General features: G+C 33.8%; 1 protein-coding gene across 1 annotated transcript in view; it reads left to right on the top strand.

Annotated features, from left to right (window-relative positions):
• Window positions 1-816: 816 nt before the first annotated feature.
• The window catches only part of LOC136031230 (monocarboxylate transporter 10-like), a 116359-nt gene continuing 95865 nt past the window's right edge, over window positions 817-21310 (top strand). The window contains exons 1-2 of the mRNA XM_065710629.1: window positions 817-926; window positions 14877-15055. Of these exons, the coding sequence (XP_065566701.1) occupies window positions 14969-15055 (87 nt within the window). The 5' untranslated portion in view covers window positions 817-926; window positions 14877-14968. The remainder of the gene's footprint in view (window positions 927-14876; window positions 15056-21310) is intronic.

Genomic DNA, 21310 nt, shown 5'->3' with positions numbered 1-21310 from the left:
TATAAATGCAGAAATAAATTTTATCAGAGATATTCTTTTTGGTAATGGATACCCCATTCCTTTTGTAAATAAAATAATTAGCCGTAGAATAAAAAGACATTCTTGTAAAATCGAAGAAGATACTTCACAATGTGAGGCTATTGATAAGCCCTCAAATATTGTCTATCTTCCGTATATCCCAAAGATTACAACAAAATTAAAAAATATTTGCATAAAAAATAATCTGTACGTAGTTATTTACTAATAATTTTAAAATCATCAATTTCTTAAATTCGGGTAAAGATAAGACCCCAGTTACTCGCCAAAGAGGGGTCTATCAAATACCCTGTGATTGCGGAAAATACTATGTCGGCAGGACCCATCAGAATCTAGACAAAAGGTTACAACAGCATAAAAATGACATAGACAAGGCCTTAATTTCAAATGGTTCCAACAACTCCTTTGATTCTGCTCTAGGTTGGCATATATTTAATAATCCATCCCACATGATACTTTTTGAAAACTCTTCACTCATTAGTAATGATTTGGGAATAAAACAGGTGGTTCGAGAATCAATTGAAATTAATCTCAAAATAAATAAAAATATTTCTTTGAACAGGGACTTGGGGGAATACTCACTAAATTCTTTATACTCAAATTTAATTAAAAATGATCTAACAAAATATTTTACTAAACCAATTTATAATAGTACTGAACCAACTACGAAAAGGCCTTTGAGACAGGCTGCTAAACAAGCAAGATTAGCTTTAAGAAATTGCATCTAATCATTTTATTCTCTTTAGTTTGAATGAGTTTATATTTCTTCATTTCATTCTTTTCGCCAGTCCTGGTTGAACTTCGCTGAAGTAAGGATGCTAGGGCTATATTTAAAAAAAAAATGTTTCAATAAGTGTTTTTATATTCAGTTTTAATTCTCACAATTTGATGTAAGTTCTTTTATATATATATATAGTATTGTATTGTAATGAAGACGGCCCTTGGACATAGGGCCGAAATATCTACATAAATAATTTCCATTGTCTTGAAAAAACTTTCCCTATTGTTTCTACGTTGTATTTGTTTGTTATGGAAAGGCAGTGTGGTCTTCGTCGCTATTTTGGTGCCTAGAAGAATCCGTAGCAATTTCTCTGAAAACCATCTAGTAAATCTTCATCCACTTTTCGGAGCGCCCATGCTTCAGAGCCATATTTGACCAATGTCATCACTGTACCTTTCAATATTCTAATCTTGATTTGCCCACTTATCTTCCAATCCCTTTAAACTTTTTTGAACTGTAAAAAAAAACACCCTGAAACTTGGCTATTCTACTTTTAATATCTTCACTGCTCCCACCGTCTTTACTAATACTACTACCAAGGTAACTGAAGGTGCCCACCTGATCAATCTTTTTGTTACCCACCGTCACCTTTTCGTCTTCACTTATTCCTAGCTTTAGTGACTTACTCTTCTTAGCATTAATTTCAAACCTATTCTTGCACTCTGAACTTGCAAAACCTCAAAAAGTTCATTCATTTTGCTCACACTTTCATCTAGGATGCTTAAATCATCAATATAATGGAAGGCCAGGAGAGTTTTTCCTTCTCTTTTGATTCCATGGCCTTCCCTTGCCTTCCCAGTGCTCCCTAAGTCTATCAAAATAATCGATATAAAGCGGGATAGAACACAACCCTGCTTAACTCCTGATTTAATACAAAACCAGCTAAAAACCTAATTTCCAACCTTACCGGAGCATTGTTATTAATTACTTTAATGTATTTGGCTGGTATACCATGCTAGGATGACACGTTTGCTAAAGCTCTTCTAACAATAGAATCAAACGCTTGCTCATAATCTATAAAACTGAGGACTAAAGGTGTTTGACCACGAAGGCACTTTTCAATTATTAACCTGAGAGTGAAAATTTGGTCGACACATCCGCTACGTTTTGTAAAACTGCTCTGTTCTTCTTTTAAAACTTTTCCTATAGCATCTCTCAGTTTTAAAAGTATATAAAGAAAACTTGAAAATAGTGACAATAGGCCCCAAATACAATGTATAATCAAGATATTATACGATGTAATACAATGTATATTTAGAAAATAATAATAAGAAGACATCAGTACTATATCTAAAAATTGGATGAGAAATCAAGTAACCAGCCTTGAGATACAAATAAAGAAATGGGAATTACTATATGATAATCAAAGAAAATAATTTAATATGTTGGCAGAAGGGTTGAAAACTAATTAATTATGAGAAGTAAAGTACTGTTAGTGATTGACAGTGAGAGTTATTTATTACAATATTCTGGTAATAATTACATAGTTCCTTAATAGCTTGTAATAAGGTCAACCCTGACATGAAAAGAAAACTATAAGAAAAATCGTCTTATAATTAATTAATAGCCTATTGAATACTAGACTTAAAATTTAACACAATATATATATATATATATATATATATATATATATATATATATATATATATATATATATATATATATATATATATATATATATATATATATATATATATATATATGTATATGTATAATACTACATTGAAGAACTGCTTTATTGGCCCATAAGTAACTACTAACATAAATATAATGCAAAACTACTGGAGTCTAAAGGAACTAACTTTATTTTTTTAAAGAAAATTCTTTCTCTGGAACCGCCACAATAGAATGATGCCTTGTTCTTTTTTCAATCGTCGAGGCAGTTTTTGAGGCAGGGGGAGGGGTGAAAAACATGATGTTTCCACCGGTATCTACCCACCTACCCACAAATCTGATTTTATGGCATGATTAACCAATTTCTGATGAAAAACAAGTGCAAAAATAACGCAAACCCACAAAATTAGCAAATTTTGTTGAAATCCTAGGTCTATACTCAGGTCATAATAGGGAGGGATAGGCTGGGATGTAATTGTCTCAGCAGAAAATATTAAAACGGATAGAGTCTTGAATCTGAAAGCTTTTGGCAGTATTCGTTAGTTATTACTGTAGTTGGTTCAGAAAAGAAATTTTTACCGAAATTACACATACACGGTACCAAACTGTTGTGATAGAAACAATTCTGACAGAAAGATGTCAACAATAAGATCGATCAAGTGCATAGTTTCACTTACCTGGGTAGAATTATTATTAAAGACGGTCGATGCAGTGAATGTCTCAAAAGTAGAATAGCCAAAGCCCCGGGTGTTTTTTCACGATTGAATTTTTTTTGAAGAATGAATTTTTTTTTGGGAAGACGAGTCAGAAAAACAAGAATAGAATTGTAAAAAAGATACAATCGAATAATTTTGGAAACGTAAAACTGTCATAAACCATAGTCTGTAAATAAATATTTCAAAGTTCTATCTATATACGAGTGGATGAGCTGGGCAGCAGTTAAACCGAAGACAATATTGATCAATTGCCAGCTATAAATTTATAGCAGGTTATAATGAGGAAAAAATTTTCTCTGCAGTGTTTCATTCATAAGGTGTAAATAATGACGAAGACCACACTGCCTTTCCATAATATAACAACAAAAGCGAGAATAATGAGGACTTTTTTCCCAAGACAGTGAATCAACAAAACCTATTTGAATATTTCGGCCCTATATCTAAGGGCGGTCTTCAGCAAAGAAAAAATAAAAAACAATAAAACACTTACAATAAAAATTCTCAGTTAAAAATCCATTTTTTTTTAAAATAGCCTTGGCATCATTACTTCTTAACGAAAAGTTCAGCCAAGACTGTCTGATAAAAGCTAACATTTTGCAAGATAAAAAGGTTCATTCATTTCACTAACTGTATTTATTAAGAATTGGAATGATTTCTTATTACGATTAAATAAAAAAAACTAGTTTTTTTAACTGAAAGTAAGGAGCGACATTAAAACTTAAAACGAACAGAAATTACTCCGTATATGAAATGGGTTGTCCCCTCCGCAGTCCTTCGCTCTTTACGTTAAAGTTTGACTCTTTGCCACAATTCTACTTTTTAAAACAATTAAAAACTTTAGCGTAAAGAGCGTGGGACTGCGGAGGGGACAACACATTTCATATACGGAGTAATTTCTGTTCGTTTTAAGTTTTAATGTCGCTCCTTACTTTCAGTTAAAAAAACTAGTTTTTTTTATTTAATTTCTGAACGTTTTTGAATTAATGCATGTTTGATTTTGGCTCTCCGCACATAAATTGTTGAAATGAAATTAGTATATTAATTTTTTTGTGGCTAAATGGCTTTCTCTCAGTTTTGATCAGACGATTTTGAGAAATAAGGGGTGGGGAAGGAGGCCTAGCTGCCCTCCAATTTTTCGGTTACTTAAAAAGGCTACTAGAACTTTTAATATTCAACGAACGTTTTTATTAGTAAAAAATATACGTAACTTAAGAATTAACTTACGTAACAAACTTTTATATTCTTATATTTTTATTATGTGTACGAGGGGGTTTGTACCCTCGTTAATAGCTCGCTCTTTAGACTAAATCGTAAGTTTTGTCCCAATTCTTTAAGAATGACCCCTAAATCAAAAAGGCCGTAGAATAAATAGTTGAAATCACTAAAAATATTTTAGCATAAAGAGCGAGGTATTTATCTCCTCCTAAATACCTCGCTCTTTATGCTAAAGTATTTTTAGAACCCCTCATATGCGTAATAATCTCTGTTCGTTTTAAATTTCAATGCTATTCCTTACTTTCATTTGAAAAAACGTTTTCATGTTTATTTTTTCATTGTTTTTTTTTATAGTAATGCTAGAAAATCCTGCGCCCTTTTCATTGAATATTTCTTCCCCCATGACATATTCCTCAAAGGAAAGATCCTCCCACAAAGCCCTCTCCCATCAACCCCACCCCCCAAACCAAAAAATCCCCATGAAAACGTCTGTACACTTCCCAATAACCATTACTATATGTAAACACTGGTCAAAGTTTATAACTTGCAGCCCCTCCCTCAGGGATTGTGGGGGAGTAAGTCATTCCCAAAGACATAGTTATTATCGTTTTCGACTATGCTGAACAAAATGGCTATCTTAAAATTTTAATCTGTTGACTTTTGGAAAAAATGAGCATGGGAGGGGGCCTATTTGCCCTCCAATTTTTTTGGTCACTTAAAAAGGGCACTAGAACTTTTCATTTCCGTTAAAATGAGCCCTCTTGCGAAATTCTAGGACCACTTAGTCGATAAGATGACCCCTGGGAAAAAAAAAAAAAAAACAAAAAACAAACAAACAAACAAATAAACCCGTGATTTGTCTTCTGGCAAAAAATACAAAATTCCACATTTTTTAGATAGGAGCTTGAAATTTTTGCTATAGAGTTCTCTGATATACCGAATGTGATAGTGTGATTTTCGTTAAGATTCTATGACTTTTAGGGGATGTTTCCCCCTTTTTTCCAAAATAGGGCAATTTCCAAATTTCCAAAATAGGGCTTTTTTCCAAATTTTCTCAGGCTCGTAACTTTTGATGACAAAGACTAAATTAATTGAAACTTATATATTTAGAATCAGCGTAAAAATTCGATTCTTTTGATGTATCTTTTAGCATCAAAATTCCGTTTTTTAGAGTTTCGTTTACTATTGAGCCGGGTCGCCCCTTACTACAGTTCCTTACCACGACCTGTTTGAAAAGAAAATAATTCGGTATTTCGGGGCTTCTGACATTATTACTCCTTTGCGGAAGTTAGGCTCAAAATTGAAAAAGGATTATATTTTTTCTCTGGGCCCCTTCCACCTCTTAGTTCGTTTATTTTCCCGTTAGTTTTCACCTGTTTTCGCTTTATAGTTGTGTTATCTCTTATCAGTTCTTTCGTTAGTTGAGTTATGGTTGTGGTATATATGTTTTATCGCTCGTATAGTTGTGTTATTTTCAAATTATACTCCATAATAGAGAGGCTCCGAACACCCAGCATTGTATATTAAGCTCTAAATTTGACGTTTTTTTCTAACGTGACCAGATTCGTCCTGCGCCCTTTTCATTGAATTTTTTCCCCCATGGCATATTTCTCCAAGGAAAGATCCTCCCACATAGCCCCCTCCCTCAACCCTACCCCCAAAACCAAAAAAAAAACCCTGAAAACGTCTGTACACTTCCCAATAACCATTATTATATGTAAACACTGGTTGAAGTTTGTAACTTGCAACCCCTCCCCCAGGGACTGTGGGGGAGTAAGTCATCCCCAAAAACATAGTTATTATGATTTTCGACTATGCTAAACAAAATGGCTATCTCAAAATTTTGATCCGTTTACTTTGGGAAAAAAATGAGCGTGGGAGGGGGCCTAGATGCCCTCCAATTTTTTTGGTCACTTAAAAAGGGCACTAGAACTTTTCATTTCCGTTAGAATGAGCCCTCTTGCGACATTCTAGGACCACTTGGTCGATACGATGACCCCTGGGAAAAAAAAAAAACAAAAAAAAAAACAAACAAATAAACACGCACCCGTGATTTGTCTTATGGCAAAAAATGCAAAATTCCACATTTTTGTAGATAGGAGCTTGAAACTTCTACAGTAGGGTTCTCTGATACGCTGAATCTGATGGTGTCATCTTCGTTAAGATCCTACGACTTTTAGGGGGTGTTTTCCCCTATTTTCCTAAATAAGGCAAATTTTCTCAGGCTCGTAACTTTTGATGGCTAAGACTAAACTTGATGAAACTTATATATTTAAAATCAGCATTAAAATGCGATTCTTTTGATGTAGCTATTGATATCAAAATTCAATTTTTTAGAGTTTTGGTTACTATTGAGCCGGATCGCTCCTTACTACAGTTCGTTACCACGAACTGTTTGATATTTGCCTTCTCTGCAGCTAATCTGATAGTTCTTTTGGGATTGGGCTTGTTTTTGTTCGTTCCTATTTTTGTTTTATTTTGAATTAAATTATTTTCTATAATTAATTTTGTGTACATAGGGTTGAGTGTGTATTCACCCAAGTCTCTATTTAGGGATGTGTTATTATTTAAGTTTCGTTTGATTTCAATTGCCTCACAGACAGTTTGTTTGATTCCTAGGTCATTGCTAATTAGAATTGTTTCGTCAAATAGAACATAATGGTCTGGATTTTCAAAAATATGATTACTTAGAGCTGAATCGAAAGATATGGAGTTATTTTTATATTTTAATGCTTTTTCAATACTTTCTTTGTGTTGCTGCAATCTTGTTCCTAAATTTTGGTGGGTTCGACCAATGTAATAATTTCCACAACTACATGGTATTTGATACACCCCTCGTAGACGAGTAATTGGGGTTTTATCCTTACCAGAATTGACAAGATTCATTATACTTAAATTGCTTGTGAATACAACACGTAAATTGTTCTTTAAACAAATTTTTTTCAGTTTTGAAGTAATTTTCGGAATATAAGGTAGGTAAACCGTGCTTGTGGGTTTATTTGAATCATTTACTGGTGTGGAATTTAAGGCTTCAGAAGAATGTATCTTTAATCTTTGAGCAATAACAGTATTTATGAGAGAAATTGGGTACCCATTGCCAAAAAGTTTGTCATATTACAAACAGGTAAGGGGCCTTCCTATGGGAGCACCTCTATCAGGCCTACTCGCAAATATTTTCGTCGAGAATCTTGAAAATTGGGCCCTAGATTCGTATTTTCTTAATCATGTGTTTTGGGGACGTTTCATGGACGACGTAATTTCAGTTCGGAATTATGGCGAAAGTGAACTTAAAGGTTTTCTAGAACATTTAAATACTTACGATAGAAACCTGCAATTCACTCTAGAGACCGAAAGAGATGGAAAAATACCTTTTTTAGATGTATTGATAATACGCAGTGTGAATAAACTTGAATTTACGGTTTACAGAAAACCTACGCATAATAATAGATACCTTCACTTCAAATCTAACCATCCTCCACAGGTTAAAAGAGGTGGGGTAATATCTCTTGTGGATAGAGTACTTAATATCTGTTCAGAGCCGTATGTTAAAAAAGAATTAAATTTTATTACAGACATACTTTTTGGCAATGGGTACCCAATTTCTCTCATAAATACTGTTATTGCTCAAAGATTAAAGATACATTCTTCTGAAGCCTTAAATTCCACACCAGTAAATGATTCAAATAAACCCACAAGCACGGTTTACCTACCTTATATTCCGAAAATTACTTCAAAACTGAAAAAAATTTGTTTAAAGAACAATTTACGTGTTGTATTCACAAGCAATTTAAGTATAATGAATCTTGTCAATTCTGGTAAGGATAAAACCCCAATTACTCGTCTACGAGGGGTGTATCAAATACCATGTAGTTGTGGAAATTATTACATTGGTCGAACCCACCAAAATTTAGGAACAAGATTGCAGCAACACAAAGAAAGTATTGAAAAAGCATTAAAATATAAAAATAACTCCATATCTTTCGATTCAGCTCTAAGTAAATATATTTTTGAAAATCCAGACCATTATGTTCTATTTGACGAAACAATTCTAATTAGCAATGACCTAGGAATCAAACAAACTGTCCGTGAGGCAATTGAAATCAAACGAAACTTAAATAATAACACATCCCTAAATAGAGACTTGGATGAATACACACTCAACCCTATGTACACAAAATTAATTATAGAAAATAATTTAATTCAAAATAAAACAAAAATAGGAACGAACAAAAACAAGCCCAATATCAAAAGAACTATCAGATTAGCTGCAGAGAAGGCAAATATCGCAATAAGAAATCATTCCAATTTTTAATAAATACAGTTAGTGAAATGAATGAACTTTTTTATCTTGCAAAATGTTAGCTTTTATCAGACAGTCTTGGCTGAACTTTTCGTTAAGAAGTAATGATGCCAAGGCTATCTTAAAAAAAATGGATTTTTAACTGAGAATTTTTATTGTAAGTGTTTTATTGTTTTTTATTTTTTCTTTGCTGAAGACGGCCCTTAGATATAGGGCCAAAATATTCAAATAGGTTTTGTTGATTCACTGTCTTGGGAAAAAAGTCCTCATTATTCTCGCTTTTGTTGTTATTTCATAAGGTGCAAATTACGCCAGAGTCAAACTGAGGTTTTTTTCGATTGGCATCAAAAACAACATTAAGACCAATGAAAATAGTAGTTAGTATTCTGGAATTAGCAATAAATTACAATATTTTTTCACTAGATTGTTTTCTTAAAATGTATCATATTATACGTCAATTAGCCAAATTACAAACTATAAAACGAATGGTCAGATATTTAATGAACAAGAATAAAAGATTGGTCTCATCAGGTTCCGACCCTGAATCAAATTTCACGTCTGAACTGGCAGATGAGTTCATTGTTTTCTGAAACAGGAATCGAACCCGTGAGTGTCGCACCCGCGACAATATCGACTAATGTCCTAAGTACAACTTGTTATTCATCACAAATTAATACAGTATATACATATTTAAATATTTCAAAGCTATATCTAGATATCAGATGAGAAAAACTCCTGTATCGATGCAACCCCCCAGGGCCCGGGAAGAGGCGTTCTAAGTTATGCCCTGGGGGTACATATGATGCTTAGGGAAGAGATCCTTTCATAAGCTTCATTGAGGGCTCATTTGATTGGAAACTAAAAGTTGTAGTTCACTTTTCAAGAGTCTTAAAGGGTATCCACAAGAAATGCAATGGTTAAATTCAGAAATCAGGTGACCTATTTCTCCAGTTTATTCGATTGCTGCATCGTTTGTTTAAGTAAATAAATTTTTCTTTTATTTCTCAGTTGTTCGTTAGTATCCGTCATTGGCCGTTCAAATCTGTTTGGATTTTGTGCGATCGCGGATATTGGTGAATAACTCACTTTATTGTTTCTTAGTTATTTGGTTTAAATTCTTTTAATTAAACCCGATTGAACCTTGAAAAACCTTGAAACCTATTTTTCCCTTGATCATATTATTTTGTTCGCGCTGAAAAGGAGAGGCGATTGTTCTGTCAAAATATTCGCTTTCTGTGTTTTCTTCAGTATTTTCATTAGGCTTTTAAAAACCCCATTTTTGGTCGTTTTCTTTCAATTCGATTCAATTTATTTTCAAAACGGGCAGCGGACAAGCCAAATATTCATTTAGTCGTCAAAACAAAAATAAATATGCAATCTATAGTCAGCACTTATTAAATAATTCAAAATGATTCTAGTTATCCACTTAAAATCAGCACACAATAACTGACTAGTCAAAACATTAACTAAAAAAAACTAAAGCAGCACACAAGCCAAATATTCGTTTTAGTCGTCAAAACACAAATACATGTACAATCCATAGTCAACACTTATGAGATAATTTAAAATAAATCCAATTGTCCGCTGAAAATCAGTACACTATAATCAGTACGTAAACTTGGAATCAGTAAAATATAATATAACTATAATAACGAACTAAAGCTGCAGATATTCTTGCTTACTAGCAGTAACATTAAAAAAACTTTACAAATGAGGGAACAAAGCCTTTCAAATATCGGTTTCGAGACACATTGATTAGCTGTATACGAGGTACAGCTTCTGCCACTGATCTTGCCGGTCTTTCTCTATGTGGTTTGAAATCAGGGGTCAGTATTGATCGACGTGATGTGTTGTTCAACACTCCTGTCCCAAAAGCAAGCAACAGTTTTTGTCGACGGCTAGCAAGGGAATCTAGGACAAACTGTATAAGGAGGGCACAGTATGAGACTTCGGGCCCTTTTAAATTACCAACAATGCCCGAAATTGAACTCTCTCAATCGCGTCCGACTGCTCCTGCTGTTGCGTCATTTATGTACTTGACTTTTTCCGTACTTATGGCAGCAGGAGTGGCACTGTCATTTTTGTACAGTCCATCAACTTGAGTAATATCCGCACCCAGGTGAATCGGAACTTTTTCTAAATATGGCATGACGTAAACTGTGTTAAAGGAGGTTGTGAGTTGAATTTTTTTTACAATATCAGTAATAATGGCTAGGAAAGGTTTTTAAGTTTGCTGTCGGCTATATTTACGATATTATAAATAAACTTTATGGGGAATGGGATATTCAAATAAATAATTTTGTTCAATAACGATTCAGCCGAATTTTGAGATAAAGGCTCTTCAAGCATATGATAACCAAAAAACTTTGAAATCACAATGAATTCTTCAATTTTACTTTGCTCTTTTGCTTTTATTCTTGTTACATACCTGACTACTTTCCTCATATAAAATAGCTGAAGGCAAATCAATCAATAGAAAGACGGTAAATTTCGTGTTTCTTATGAGTTTAGCTACAATTTCCACTTTAAAAGGATGTGTTCCATCATGGTTGTTACGAAACTCTACAAATAGTCATGGTGGTATATTTGTGTTGTCGGAATGATAGGATATGTGTATGGTTGAAATGATGGGATATGTGTGTCGTCGGAAGCGGAGACAGGATACTACTCATAGACAGCAGCGATGTGTCCTCTTTATTTCGTTGCTATCGCAGTACTGAAACATGGCTAATTTTAATATATTTTCTTTTTTATAAATTAGACTCGATAAAGCCTTCATAAACTACCCTAAGATACTCTAAAAGTGCAATTTGAGTGACATTTTGAAATATAAAGGCCAAGCCAGATACATAAATCATAGAGCGCTAAGTATGGGCTCATTTATAAACAAATCTTATAAATTAAACTTAATAAGGCAATCATGAAGTGCCATAAGACACCCACAATGTGTATTTTTGTTTAAAAAAAAACTTTTTTTTCTTAGAACTCTGTAGGTCTGAATTCCTTCGGCACTGCCATATGGGATAGCCTAGATCAAGTATCAAATAATTGCTTAATCTAGCTTAAAGCACAAAATTTACGTACCAAAATCTAGTCCAGATATTGAAAACAGTCGAACTTGTTGCTGACTATAATTTATTTCAAGCACTAGACGAGCCAACAAGAGCAAAATTCTCCCTGGTTGATGCCGCACTTAGCATGTATAAGAAGTAGATGATCTATTTCATGAGGATAAGACTTCAAAGGCGGTATATTCGTATAAATATTAATGAAGCGCAATGGACCACTGTTTTTCGTGTTTTTTAGTTCGGCATTGTGGAGTGACATGAGAGGTGTTGCATAAGTAGGAGATGGTAACGTTGGCAATGAAGGGGGGGAATTAACGCCAGGTTTTTCTTCTTACTCAATTGGACTATCTGTTTTGGCTTTTTCTACAATTAGCCATGACTAGAAGCCCACAACTATTCCATTTTAATTCAAACGAGCTAGGATTAATCAAAAAAATTATCTGTTCGAAGTAAAGACCGAATTTGAAGCTTAAAACGAGCAATAGTTTTAAAGTTATTTAATGAATTATAGTTTTTTCTCAAAATTATTGGGGTTGGACTGACCTGAAACACCTTGCTCCCCCCTAAGCGACACCACTGTTAAGAAGCTGTTACTATACAGCTTGAAATGATAATGTCTCTTATTTTATTCTTTTTGTTCCTTCACCAGTAGTGGGGTACCGAAAGATTTTGGCACCCCAGCACCTCTAAGAGCTCATTTGACAGCTATAATTTAAATTTATATGCTTGGCATATATTTTTATGCTAGATAGCAAGGTGGTAAGTAGCGCAAAAAGAAAATTCAGATCTTGGTGCCGTGTACCAACAAAATCTTCAAGTGGATCCTTTAGATCTTCCTATTGAATACCAACCCCTCCCAAGCCCCTTAGTTTGTTAAAATATAAAAAAAAGGGTATTGAAAAAACCGTCTAAGGAAATAATTTATCCACTTATATTCAAAATTCATGAGGAAAGAAAATAAATAGCCTACTATTTATGGCATCTATAACATATAAGACTGATAAGACCAAAGAGGGTTAGAAGAAGAAAAAATTAAGCAGCTTGTAGAAAATAAAAGACTAGCTTATAAGGTTATCAATAGCTTTCTACCCTCCATGAAATCAATAAATTTCACTATAAATGTCTCAAAGAAACGCGAACAAGCTCAGTTTTCGATAAAGCCCTACTTTTTCAGAATTCTACAAATCTGGGAAATAATAACGAGTCGTTTTGTTAGAGCTAATATTCCAGACCTATCTTGCATAAACTAAGAAGCAAAAATTACCTCTCCATTTGATTTCGTTCTTTGCTGTCATTGTCTTTCAACGCTGTACTACTAATTATCACAATTTTCATATTGTTTTAATAACTGAAATTCTTAAGCCTCAAGAAAAGCAATAAATTTCCTTTAAGCTAGTCAGGGACTAGTACCTGCTTCTCAGGCATGCCTACGACGCTTAAACCAGTTTTGTAAACTTCATCCAGTATATGTATAAAAATTTTTTATCAGACGTCATGTATAGCTGGTGTTGTCATAGAACGTAAATGTTTGGAATATAGGCTATATTAAAAAAAGGACCTAAACATGATATTATTGCTTTTTGAATGGTTTTATGAATTGGGTGCCTTAACGCCACCATATTTTTTCCGCCACCCTTCTTGAATCAATCATCATTGACATCTTGAATCATCAAGAAGATTAGTTGGATCAAAATAGACAGGTTAGTCTATGTCTATGTCTATATCTATGTCTATGTTTTTGTATATATTTGTGTCTCTGTCCATTTCTATGTCTATGTCTGTTCTTATTTATGTGTCTGTTCTTATGTTTATGTCTCTATGTCTATCCTGACCTACCTGAACTAAAAGGTGGCGGAAAAACGCGGTGGCGTTAAAAAACTGCAACCGATTTTATTCAGTGACTAAACCAATTCAGAATATTTTACTATATATTCTTGCTTTATGTGGGGATTTTTATGCCAAAGCTGGTGGTCATCATCGCTATGCACTAGAAGTAATAGGCTGGCACTATCTTGGTTAATTGAATGATTTATATAACACATGAGAAAAAGCCTTCAGTTTTTTTTTAGTTGGAATAGTAAAGAATGAACTGCAGCGTTCAGGCAGGGAAGTCACTCAAGTATGGCATCATAGACTCACCCATAACTCAAATAATACCCCGGAGAGAAGCTTCACCCTACTTGTGTTATTTTATATTGTTTGCTATAAAAATTCGGTTACGATGGGTTCGAGTTAGTTTTTTCTATAAATACAAAAGTACGTAAAACTAGCAATTCGCTTAAAAATAAGCCCTCTTTGACTTTGTTAGAAAACCTTTTATATTGGTACCGACGTCGTTTAAGTTGACCTCTAAACATAGTTTTACTATGACATCGCCTATGGTGGTAACCTACGATTACGACTTCACTCATCATCCTATACGAAGATGCAGTTTTTTGTCAAAATAGATTTTATTTCAAATATAGTGTTTTGCTAAATACAGGAGGATATGGATATAGCATTTTTAAAACAAACCCTTAAATAATTCCCTATAATTTTCTAGTCCTTCGCTAGCAGTGGAGGAAATAAAGAAAACAATTATATATCACTGATACCCATCCACAGGGTTATACCCCAGGGTTTTTAACCATAGCAGTTTTTATGGTACATGTTTCTTTTTAGTATTATTTTCTTTTTTTTGATCCGATGCCATTTTTTGGAGAGTGTCAAAGTTTGGGTTGTTGACTTTATATTATAATTGTCTAGAAAAGCAAACAAACAATCATATAGTTTAAAGGCTTCTCGCCAAGAGTGGAAGCATCCCTGAACCAGCAAGAAAGGATTTTTGGCGAGAGAGGGTTATTTAAAAAAAAGAAACCTAGTCTAGTAAACATGAAAATTAGAATAACCGATTTTAAATTAAAGGGAGTGCTGGGTCGTTTACATAATTCAAAGGTCATATGATCCCTACCACCTATTAATGATCTGGTAAATAGCCAAAGTTTTTGACTTTTGAGAATTTCCTAGCACTTATACACAATTAATAAGTAATATTTACGCCATAGTCTCAAAGTTGCCGGTAATATAATTGTTTCCTTTCCATTAGGACTGGAAACGTTCCATATTCAAAAATTGGCAGTTTGTTACTAAGCAAAAGTCTTTTCTAGGAATCATTTTAAATTGCGCAGTTTTCGGTGCATTTTTCCGCCCCCTGGAACCGGTACGGCGACCAGAGCCTGAAGTTGTAGGAACTCCATTAATGCAAAGAATAAAACGAGCTCGCGATGAAAAGATGAGGCAAAATGATTCGTATGCCAGCTTCTACAGTGGCCAAATAACACATGTAGTAAGTATTGAAATTTCTTGTAAAACCAGACACAAAATTTCCTTCACAAGACTTTTCCAGAATGGCAAGCTTTTCCTGAAAATATTGTAATTCTAAAGCTGAAAATAGTGGAAAGAAAAGAAATCAAATAAGGTAGGGGTGTAATTCACGTGGCGCATCTACTGTATAGCCGTTCAAGTGATTAATGGTAGGCAATAATTTCGCCTTAGTCTAATTCTTAATCAGATTTTAAATCACCTTAAAAGACATTATTTACAATCGCCTTCACTTGAACTCTTCTGATTTGTTATCCTTAAACTAAGGGCAAAATCTGGTCGTTGAACCACAACGAAGTACTTTGATTCGGCCTCACCTATCATGATCGTAATCTTAATCTATACCCTTTACCAGGACTCTGAATTTATCAGAACTAAAAAAAAGAAAAAAAAATCAACCTCGAGTGAACGTTTAAATGTCAGACAATAAAAGCTGAAGCCTATGGGTTCTCATGAAAAGCTCCCACGAAGGGGGCTTTTTTTAAAGATTTAAATTATATATTAATAATGTGTATCATGAGGACTTCTCCTTACTTTGGGTTTAGTGCCGATATCCTTTTTACAAATAATTAATAAACTTTTTTCAATACTATTTTAGAGAGGCGTAAACATAATCTGATTTTGAGGGATTTAGGTTATGCTTATTGGGGAATATAACCCAGTGCTTTCTTCTTTAAAATGTGCTAAACATAAACAGATAAAAAACAAGAACAGTAAATTAGTTGGATGTTTTCTCCATTTTTTCCTCAATATAAAGAATAACTTATTTTTGTATCTTAAAATCAAGCAGTGAAGGGGAAACAGTATAAGAACAGTCTGAGAGACGGCCCAAGTGGGCAAGGTTTCGACGGAGAGTTCTTCTCGGGGAATTATTTGCCGCTCGAGGGTTTTGAATTGTATTATTTGAAAAACAAAGGCACTATTTAAAGCTCCTGCACCCAATTATTTCTAATCTTACTGTTTTTTAGAAGAAAAGAGTATAGAACTTCACTACTTGAAAATTATTCGCAAGGCTCTTTTTTTTATTCAATTTTATCTGACTCGTCCCGCGAAATGCCAGGTGCCAATACAGACAAGCATATTCAAGACATGGGTCGACAAAGGAGGTACAATTTCATAAGGAATGGGAAGGGGGGTACAAAGTTTATTCAAGGGCTTAAGGAAGGAGATAGACGCAATATTTTTGTGAATAATATTATTAGTATGGATATCCTATTTGAAGAAGGTGAAATTGTGGCACCAAGTATATCCAAGGAGGCTGCAGAAATTTCAGGAGATATAAGATTAAGAAATAGAGGTTGGAATTTCAGGAAAACAATTGGCATTTTCATAGAATTTAGAAGGGGTTTACTCTGTTGTTTAATTCCAAGACATCATTCGCAATGTTAATAAGGATGTTCATAGGGCTACTCATTGAATTTCTACAGCAGGTTTCAGCAACCGTAAGGTCATTTCCATCTGTCAAGGAATTTTTTTAGCAAGACTTCTATCATAACTGAAAAAAAAGGAGTGGATCTAGGAGAGTACCTTGGGATGCTCCGTTATGAACGGGGAGAGGATTTGAATTATGATTCTAGTATCTGACTAGTTGTGATCAGTTTAACAAGAATGAGGTAACTAGTTTGGCCAGTAAAAGGTCAATATTGAATTGAGTGACAAGTTTTTGAACTAATACATTGTCAAACAGTTCGTGGTAACAAACTGTAGTAAGGAGCGACCCGGCTCAATAGTATCCAAAAGTCTAAAAAATGAAATTTTGGTACCAATAGCTACATCAAAAAAATCGCATTTTGATGCTGATTTTAAATATATGAGTTTCATCAAGTTTAATCGTACCTATCAAAAGTTACGAGCCTGAGAAAATTTGCGTTATTTTAAAAAATAGGGGAAAACACCCCCTAAAAGTCATAGAATCCTAACGAAAATCACACCATCAGATTCAGCGTATCAGAGAACCCTACTGTAGAAGTTTCAAGCTCTTATCGACAAAAATGTGGAATTTTATATTTTTTGCCAGAAGGCAGATCACGGATGCGTGTTTATTTGTTTGTTTTTTTTGTTTTTTTTCCAGAGGTGATCGTATCGACCCAGTTGTCCTAGAATGTTGCGAGAGGGATCATTCTAACGGAAATGAAAAGTTCTAGTGCCCTTTTTAAGTGACCAAAAAAATTGGAGGGCACCTAGGCCCCTCCCACGCTAATTATTTTTCCAAAGTCAGCGGATCAAAATTCTGAGATAGCCATTTTATTCAGCGTAGTCGAAAAACCTTATAACTATGTCTTCGGGGACAACTTACTCCCCCACAGTCCCTGTGGGAGGGGTTACAATTTCAAAACTTTGACCAGTGCTTGCATATAGTAATGGTTATTGGGAAGTGTACAGGCGTTTTCAGGAGGATTTTTTTGGTTAGAGTTAGGGGTTGAGAAGAGGGGGATATGCTGGGGGAACTTTCCATCGAGGAATTTGTCATGGGGGAAGAAAATGTCCATGAAGGGAGCGCAGCATTTACTAGCATTACTTAAAAAAAAACAATGAAAAAGTTTTTTCAGCTGGAAGTAAGCAGCAGCATTAAAACTTAAAACGAACAGAAATTATTACCCAGATGAGGGGCTCACCTCCTCCTAATACCTCGCTCTTTACGCTAAAGTATTTTTAGTAATTTCAACTATTTATTCTGCGGCTTTTGTGATTAAGGGGTCATTCTTAATGAATTGGGACAAAATTTAAGCTTTAGTGTAAAGAGCGAGGTACTGACGAGGGTGCGAACGCCCTCATATATGTAATAAAAACATAAGACTACAAAAGTTCTTTACGTAAGCTAATTTATAAGTTATGTGTATCTTTTACTTATAAAAAGATTTGTAAAAAATTAAAAGTTCTAGTTGCTTTTTAATTAACCGAAAATCGGAGGACAACTAGGCTTCCTCCCCCGCTCTTTTTTTCTCAAAATCATTCGATCAAAATTATGAGAAAGCCATTTAGCCAAAAAAAAAATAAATATACAAATTTCGTTTTAGTTATTCCTCTGCGGAGAGCCAAAATCAAAACATGCATCGATTCAAAAACGTTCAGAAATTAAATAAAAAAAAACAAGTTTTTTAAATGAAAGTAAGGAGCGACATTAAAACTTAAAACGAACAGAAATTACTCCGTATATGAAAGGGGCTTTTCCTTCTCAATGCCCCGCTCTTTACGCTAAAGTTTTTTTTACTGTTTTTAAATGTAGAGTTAAGAGAAAGAGTCAAACTTTAGCGTAAAGAGCGGGGCGTTGAGAAGGAAAAGCCACTTTCATATACGGAGTAATTTCTGTTCGTTTTAAGTTTTAATGTCGCTCCTTACTTTCATTTAAAAAACTTGTTTTTTTTTTATTTAATAATTAACAAGATCAAACGTTTTTTGGAGATCAATAAAAGTGTAAACGGTGGGTGCTTTAAGCAAGTCATCCTTAATGTATAGGATGGTTTCTGTTTGTTTTTAGCTGGCAATGCGATGCTATTGATATGAACTTGGCACTGTTTGACATAAGAATAACTTGAAAGGATACGGAGAAGACTATTCCCATTGGATTAAATTTTACCTTGCATTTTATTTCTCTTGTTTGTTGCATACATCTTAGGCGTACTTCTAAATGGCACTTGATTCTTTAGAATATAGAAGTTCATCGCCACTGTTCCTTCCTTACAAAACTATATTCGTGGTAATTACTGCAATATCTGTCTTGCAGAACACTTTGCATGCCTCTGGTAAACCCATAAGGGTACCCCCACTTTGTCAGTGCTATTAGGTTGCAAAAATGAAATCATACTCAAAAATCTCCAATCAGTGTGTCGTTCCTGGTTTTGAACGTGTCCCCACTACTCCACGAAACCTCAAGATTTTATACGGCTTATTCATTATTTTTACAGCATTTTACGTATTGTGCCTTCATACGATGTTCAGTAAAATTTATCTAATTCACCCTTAGAACACTCTTTTATCGTTTTGACATCTTCGTTTCTAATTTTTTTTAAATAATGATAAATGCGCAGATTTAACGCTTGAGGAAGGCTCCAAAAGTTTGACCTTTGTAGAGTGGGTTCAGTCTTAAATAAAAAAAAAAGAAGGTAATCTAGTGCAAGAAAGATGTATGTGTATATTTCTATGGCTAGATCATATAAATGCCAATATTATTAAAAGAGATTGAGAAAATGGAAACGCAAAGTTTGTTAGCTCCTAAATGCTAACACAAATTGCCATTCGTTTTCTTATTAGTGAAGTAGACACATCTTTGATTTGGCGTTGATCTAAGGTCCTTTTTATTTTATTCTTTTTTTATTAAGTTTTTTTTTTGTCGCACATGGCTTCAACCATTTAGTGCCGGGATACCGTTGGAGATTCATTCCAGAAACTGGCCTAAATTTATTAGAGTTTCTAACTTCAATTACTACTACAACAGACAACTCACTGAGACACAAAAGTGCCTGAGGCTACACAGCTGCGTACACTCCTCCTCGTCTCTTCTATTGAAAGCTTTGATTTATAGCCCTTTTGTTCATACAACATAGTTATTTCTGCTAGCCAAGCTATATCGGCCCCAGATAAATTTTGAACAATCTCAAGGAGAAGAATTCACCCTATCAGCATTTGCAAAATATCCGTATTTAGGTATTCTTTCTTGTATATGCTTTTATCCGAATTAAGATGCAAATTTTGGGTAGTTTAAAGACACTCTAAAAGCCATATTCTGGAAACAAGTTTTAACCAATCTGAACAAACCCAATTCTCGGGTAGAAAATGGATTGAAAATGTACAAAATATTTATTAGCCTACTGCAAAAATATTCAAGTTATGATATTTGTCATACAGTTTTATGTTTTCTAGAGCATTTATCAGTAGATTCTAAGTCTTATCAGAATTTTTTATTCAAAATTGAGGGAGTTTGTGCACGCCTTTTCGCTCATGTGTATTTTTTAATTTTATTTTTATGTACATATTTTTTTTCTAGCATCGCATTTAAAATTATTGACTTAAGTTTAATTATAAGACAGACAGCAGCTAAGAAAAAAAAAAAAAAAAACAAATATACCACCCGATTCCCCATTCAAAGTTTTCATCAATAACATAAAACCGAAAAAAAACTTCTTTGTCAAAAAACACAAAATAGAAACAATCTCATTATTACTAACGAAATTAGCAAACGCAGCTAGGAACTTTGAATACACAGCTTCGTTTGTATAAACAGGTAAAAAATAACCTGTTTATTCCCTTGCTAAAAATTGATGAAATGGAAAACACCTAAAATTTTATTCATAAGTTTTGCAAATGCCATCCCTCCATCTGCTGCATTTTAAAAAGCTAATTTCCAAAATTTTTATGGAAAGTAGGCTGCTCACTTTGTAAAAGCATTTATAAGAAGAATAATTTTATATTGTAAAATAAATTTTTGATTATTACCATTCTTTTATTCTCCTTTCCCTTCTTTTTATCCGCATATAATTATGGTTGTTTTTCATCTAAATTTTTATTTCCATCATTTTGCAATAACTGAACCCTAAATACTGTTACAAAGCAGAAATGAAAACAAGGGGCAGTGTAGGGATTTCGCCCCGTTTCATGTACATTAGTTTTTTTTGAAGCCGAAAAAAGCTTAAAATTTAACCTTAAGTTTTTAGTTGACTATATCGCTTTGATCTACTGAGCATAGACACCATACCAAGTACTTTCACATCAAAAGTGCCTTTTTTCTCCTTTTTCTTAAAATGTATCTTATGGGATGGCATCCTTGTTCTGGTGATCGTTTTGTTGAGGGAATTTTATATTCCAAAAATAATTCCTTTTTTATTCAAGCCATTTACAAAAATTAAAGTTCTGAAATAAAGACCATAGCAAAAAAATGGTTTCGTCATTTTCAGTTTAAAGTTACCTTTTCTCTATCTACTCCCTGTTTCTACACAATATCCCTCAGAAATTCATCAAAACCTGCAGAACAGATAGGTTGGATGCCCTTCACACCCTTGAAAACGTAAATAAACTTGCATACACCCCATTTATAAACTGCGAATGCAGATCTATAGTGTGACTACGTGGAATCAAGAAACCAAGGGAGGGGTCACCAGGTTTAAATCCAGTTGAAATTTTTGTCCAATTAATAAAGGAGTAACAAATATGTATATACACAAATTTCAATGCGTTTTAAAATAAATTTTAGTTACTTCCCCACCCACGAAAAATAACCCTACCC

The sequence above is a fragment of the Artemia franciscana genome, chromosome 1, assembly GCF_032884065.1.
Source record: "Artemia franciscana chromosome 1, ASM3288406v1, whole genome shotgun sequence".
Lineage (NCBI taxonomy): Eukaryota > Metazoa > Arthropoda > Branchiopoda > Anostraca > Artemiidae > Artemia > Artemia franciscana.
The sequence above is the reverse complement of the archived record's forward strand: the minus strand, read 5'-3'. Positions and strand labels throughout refer to the sequence as shown.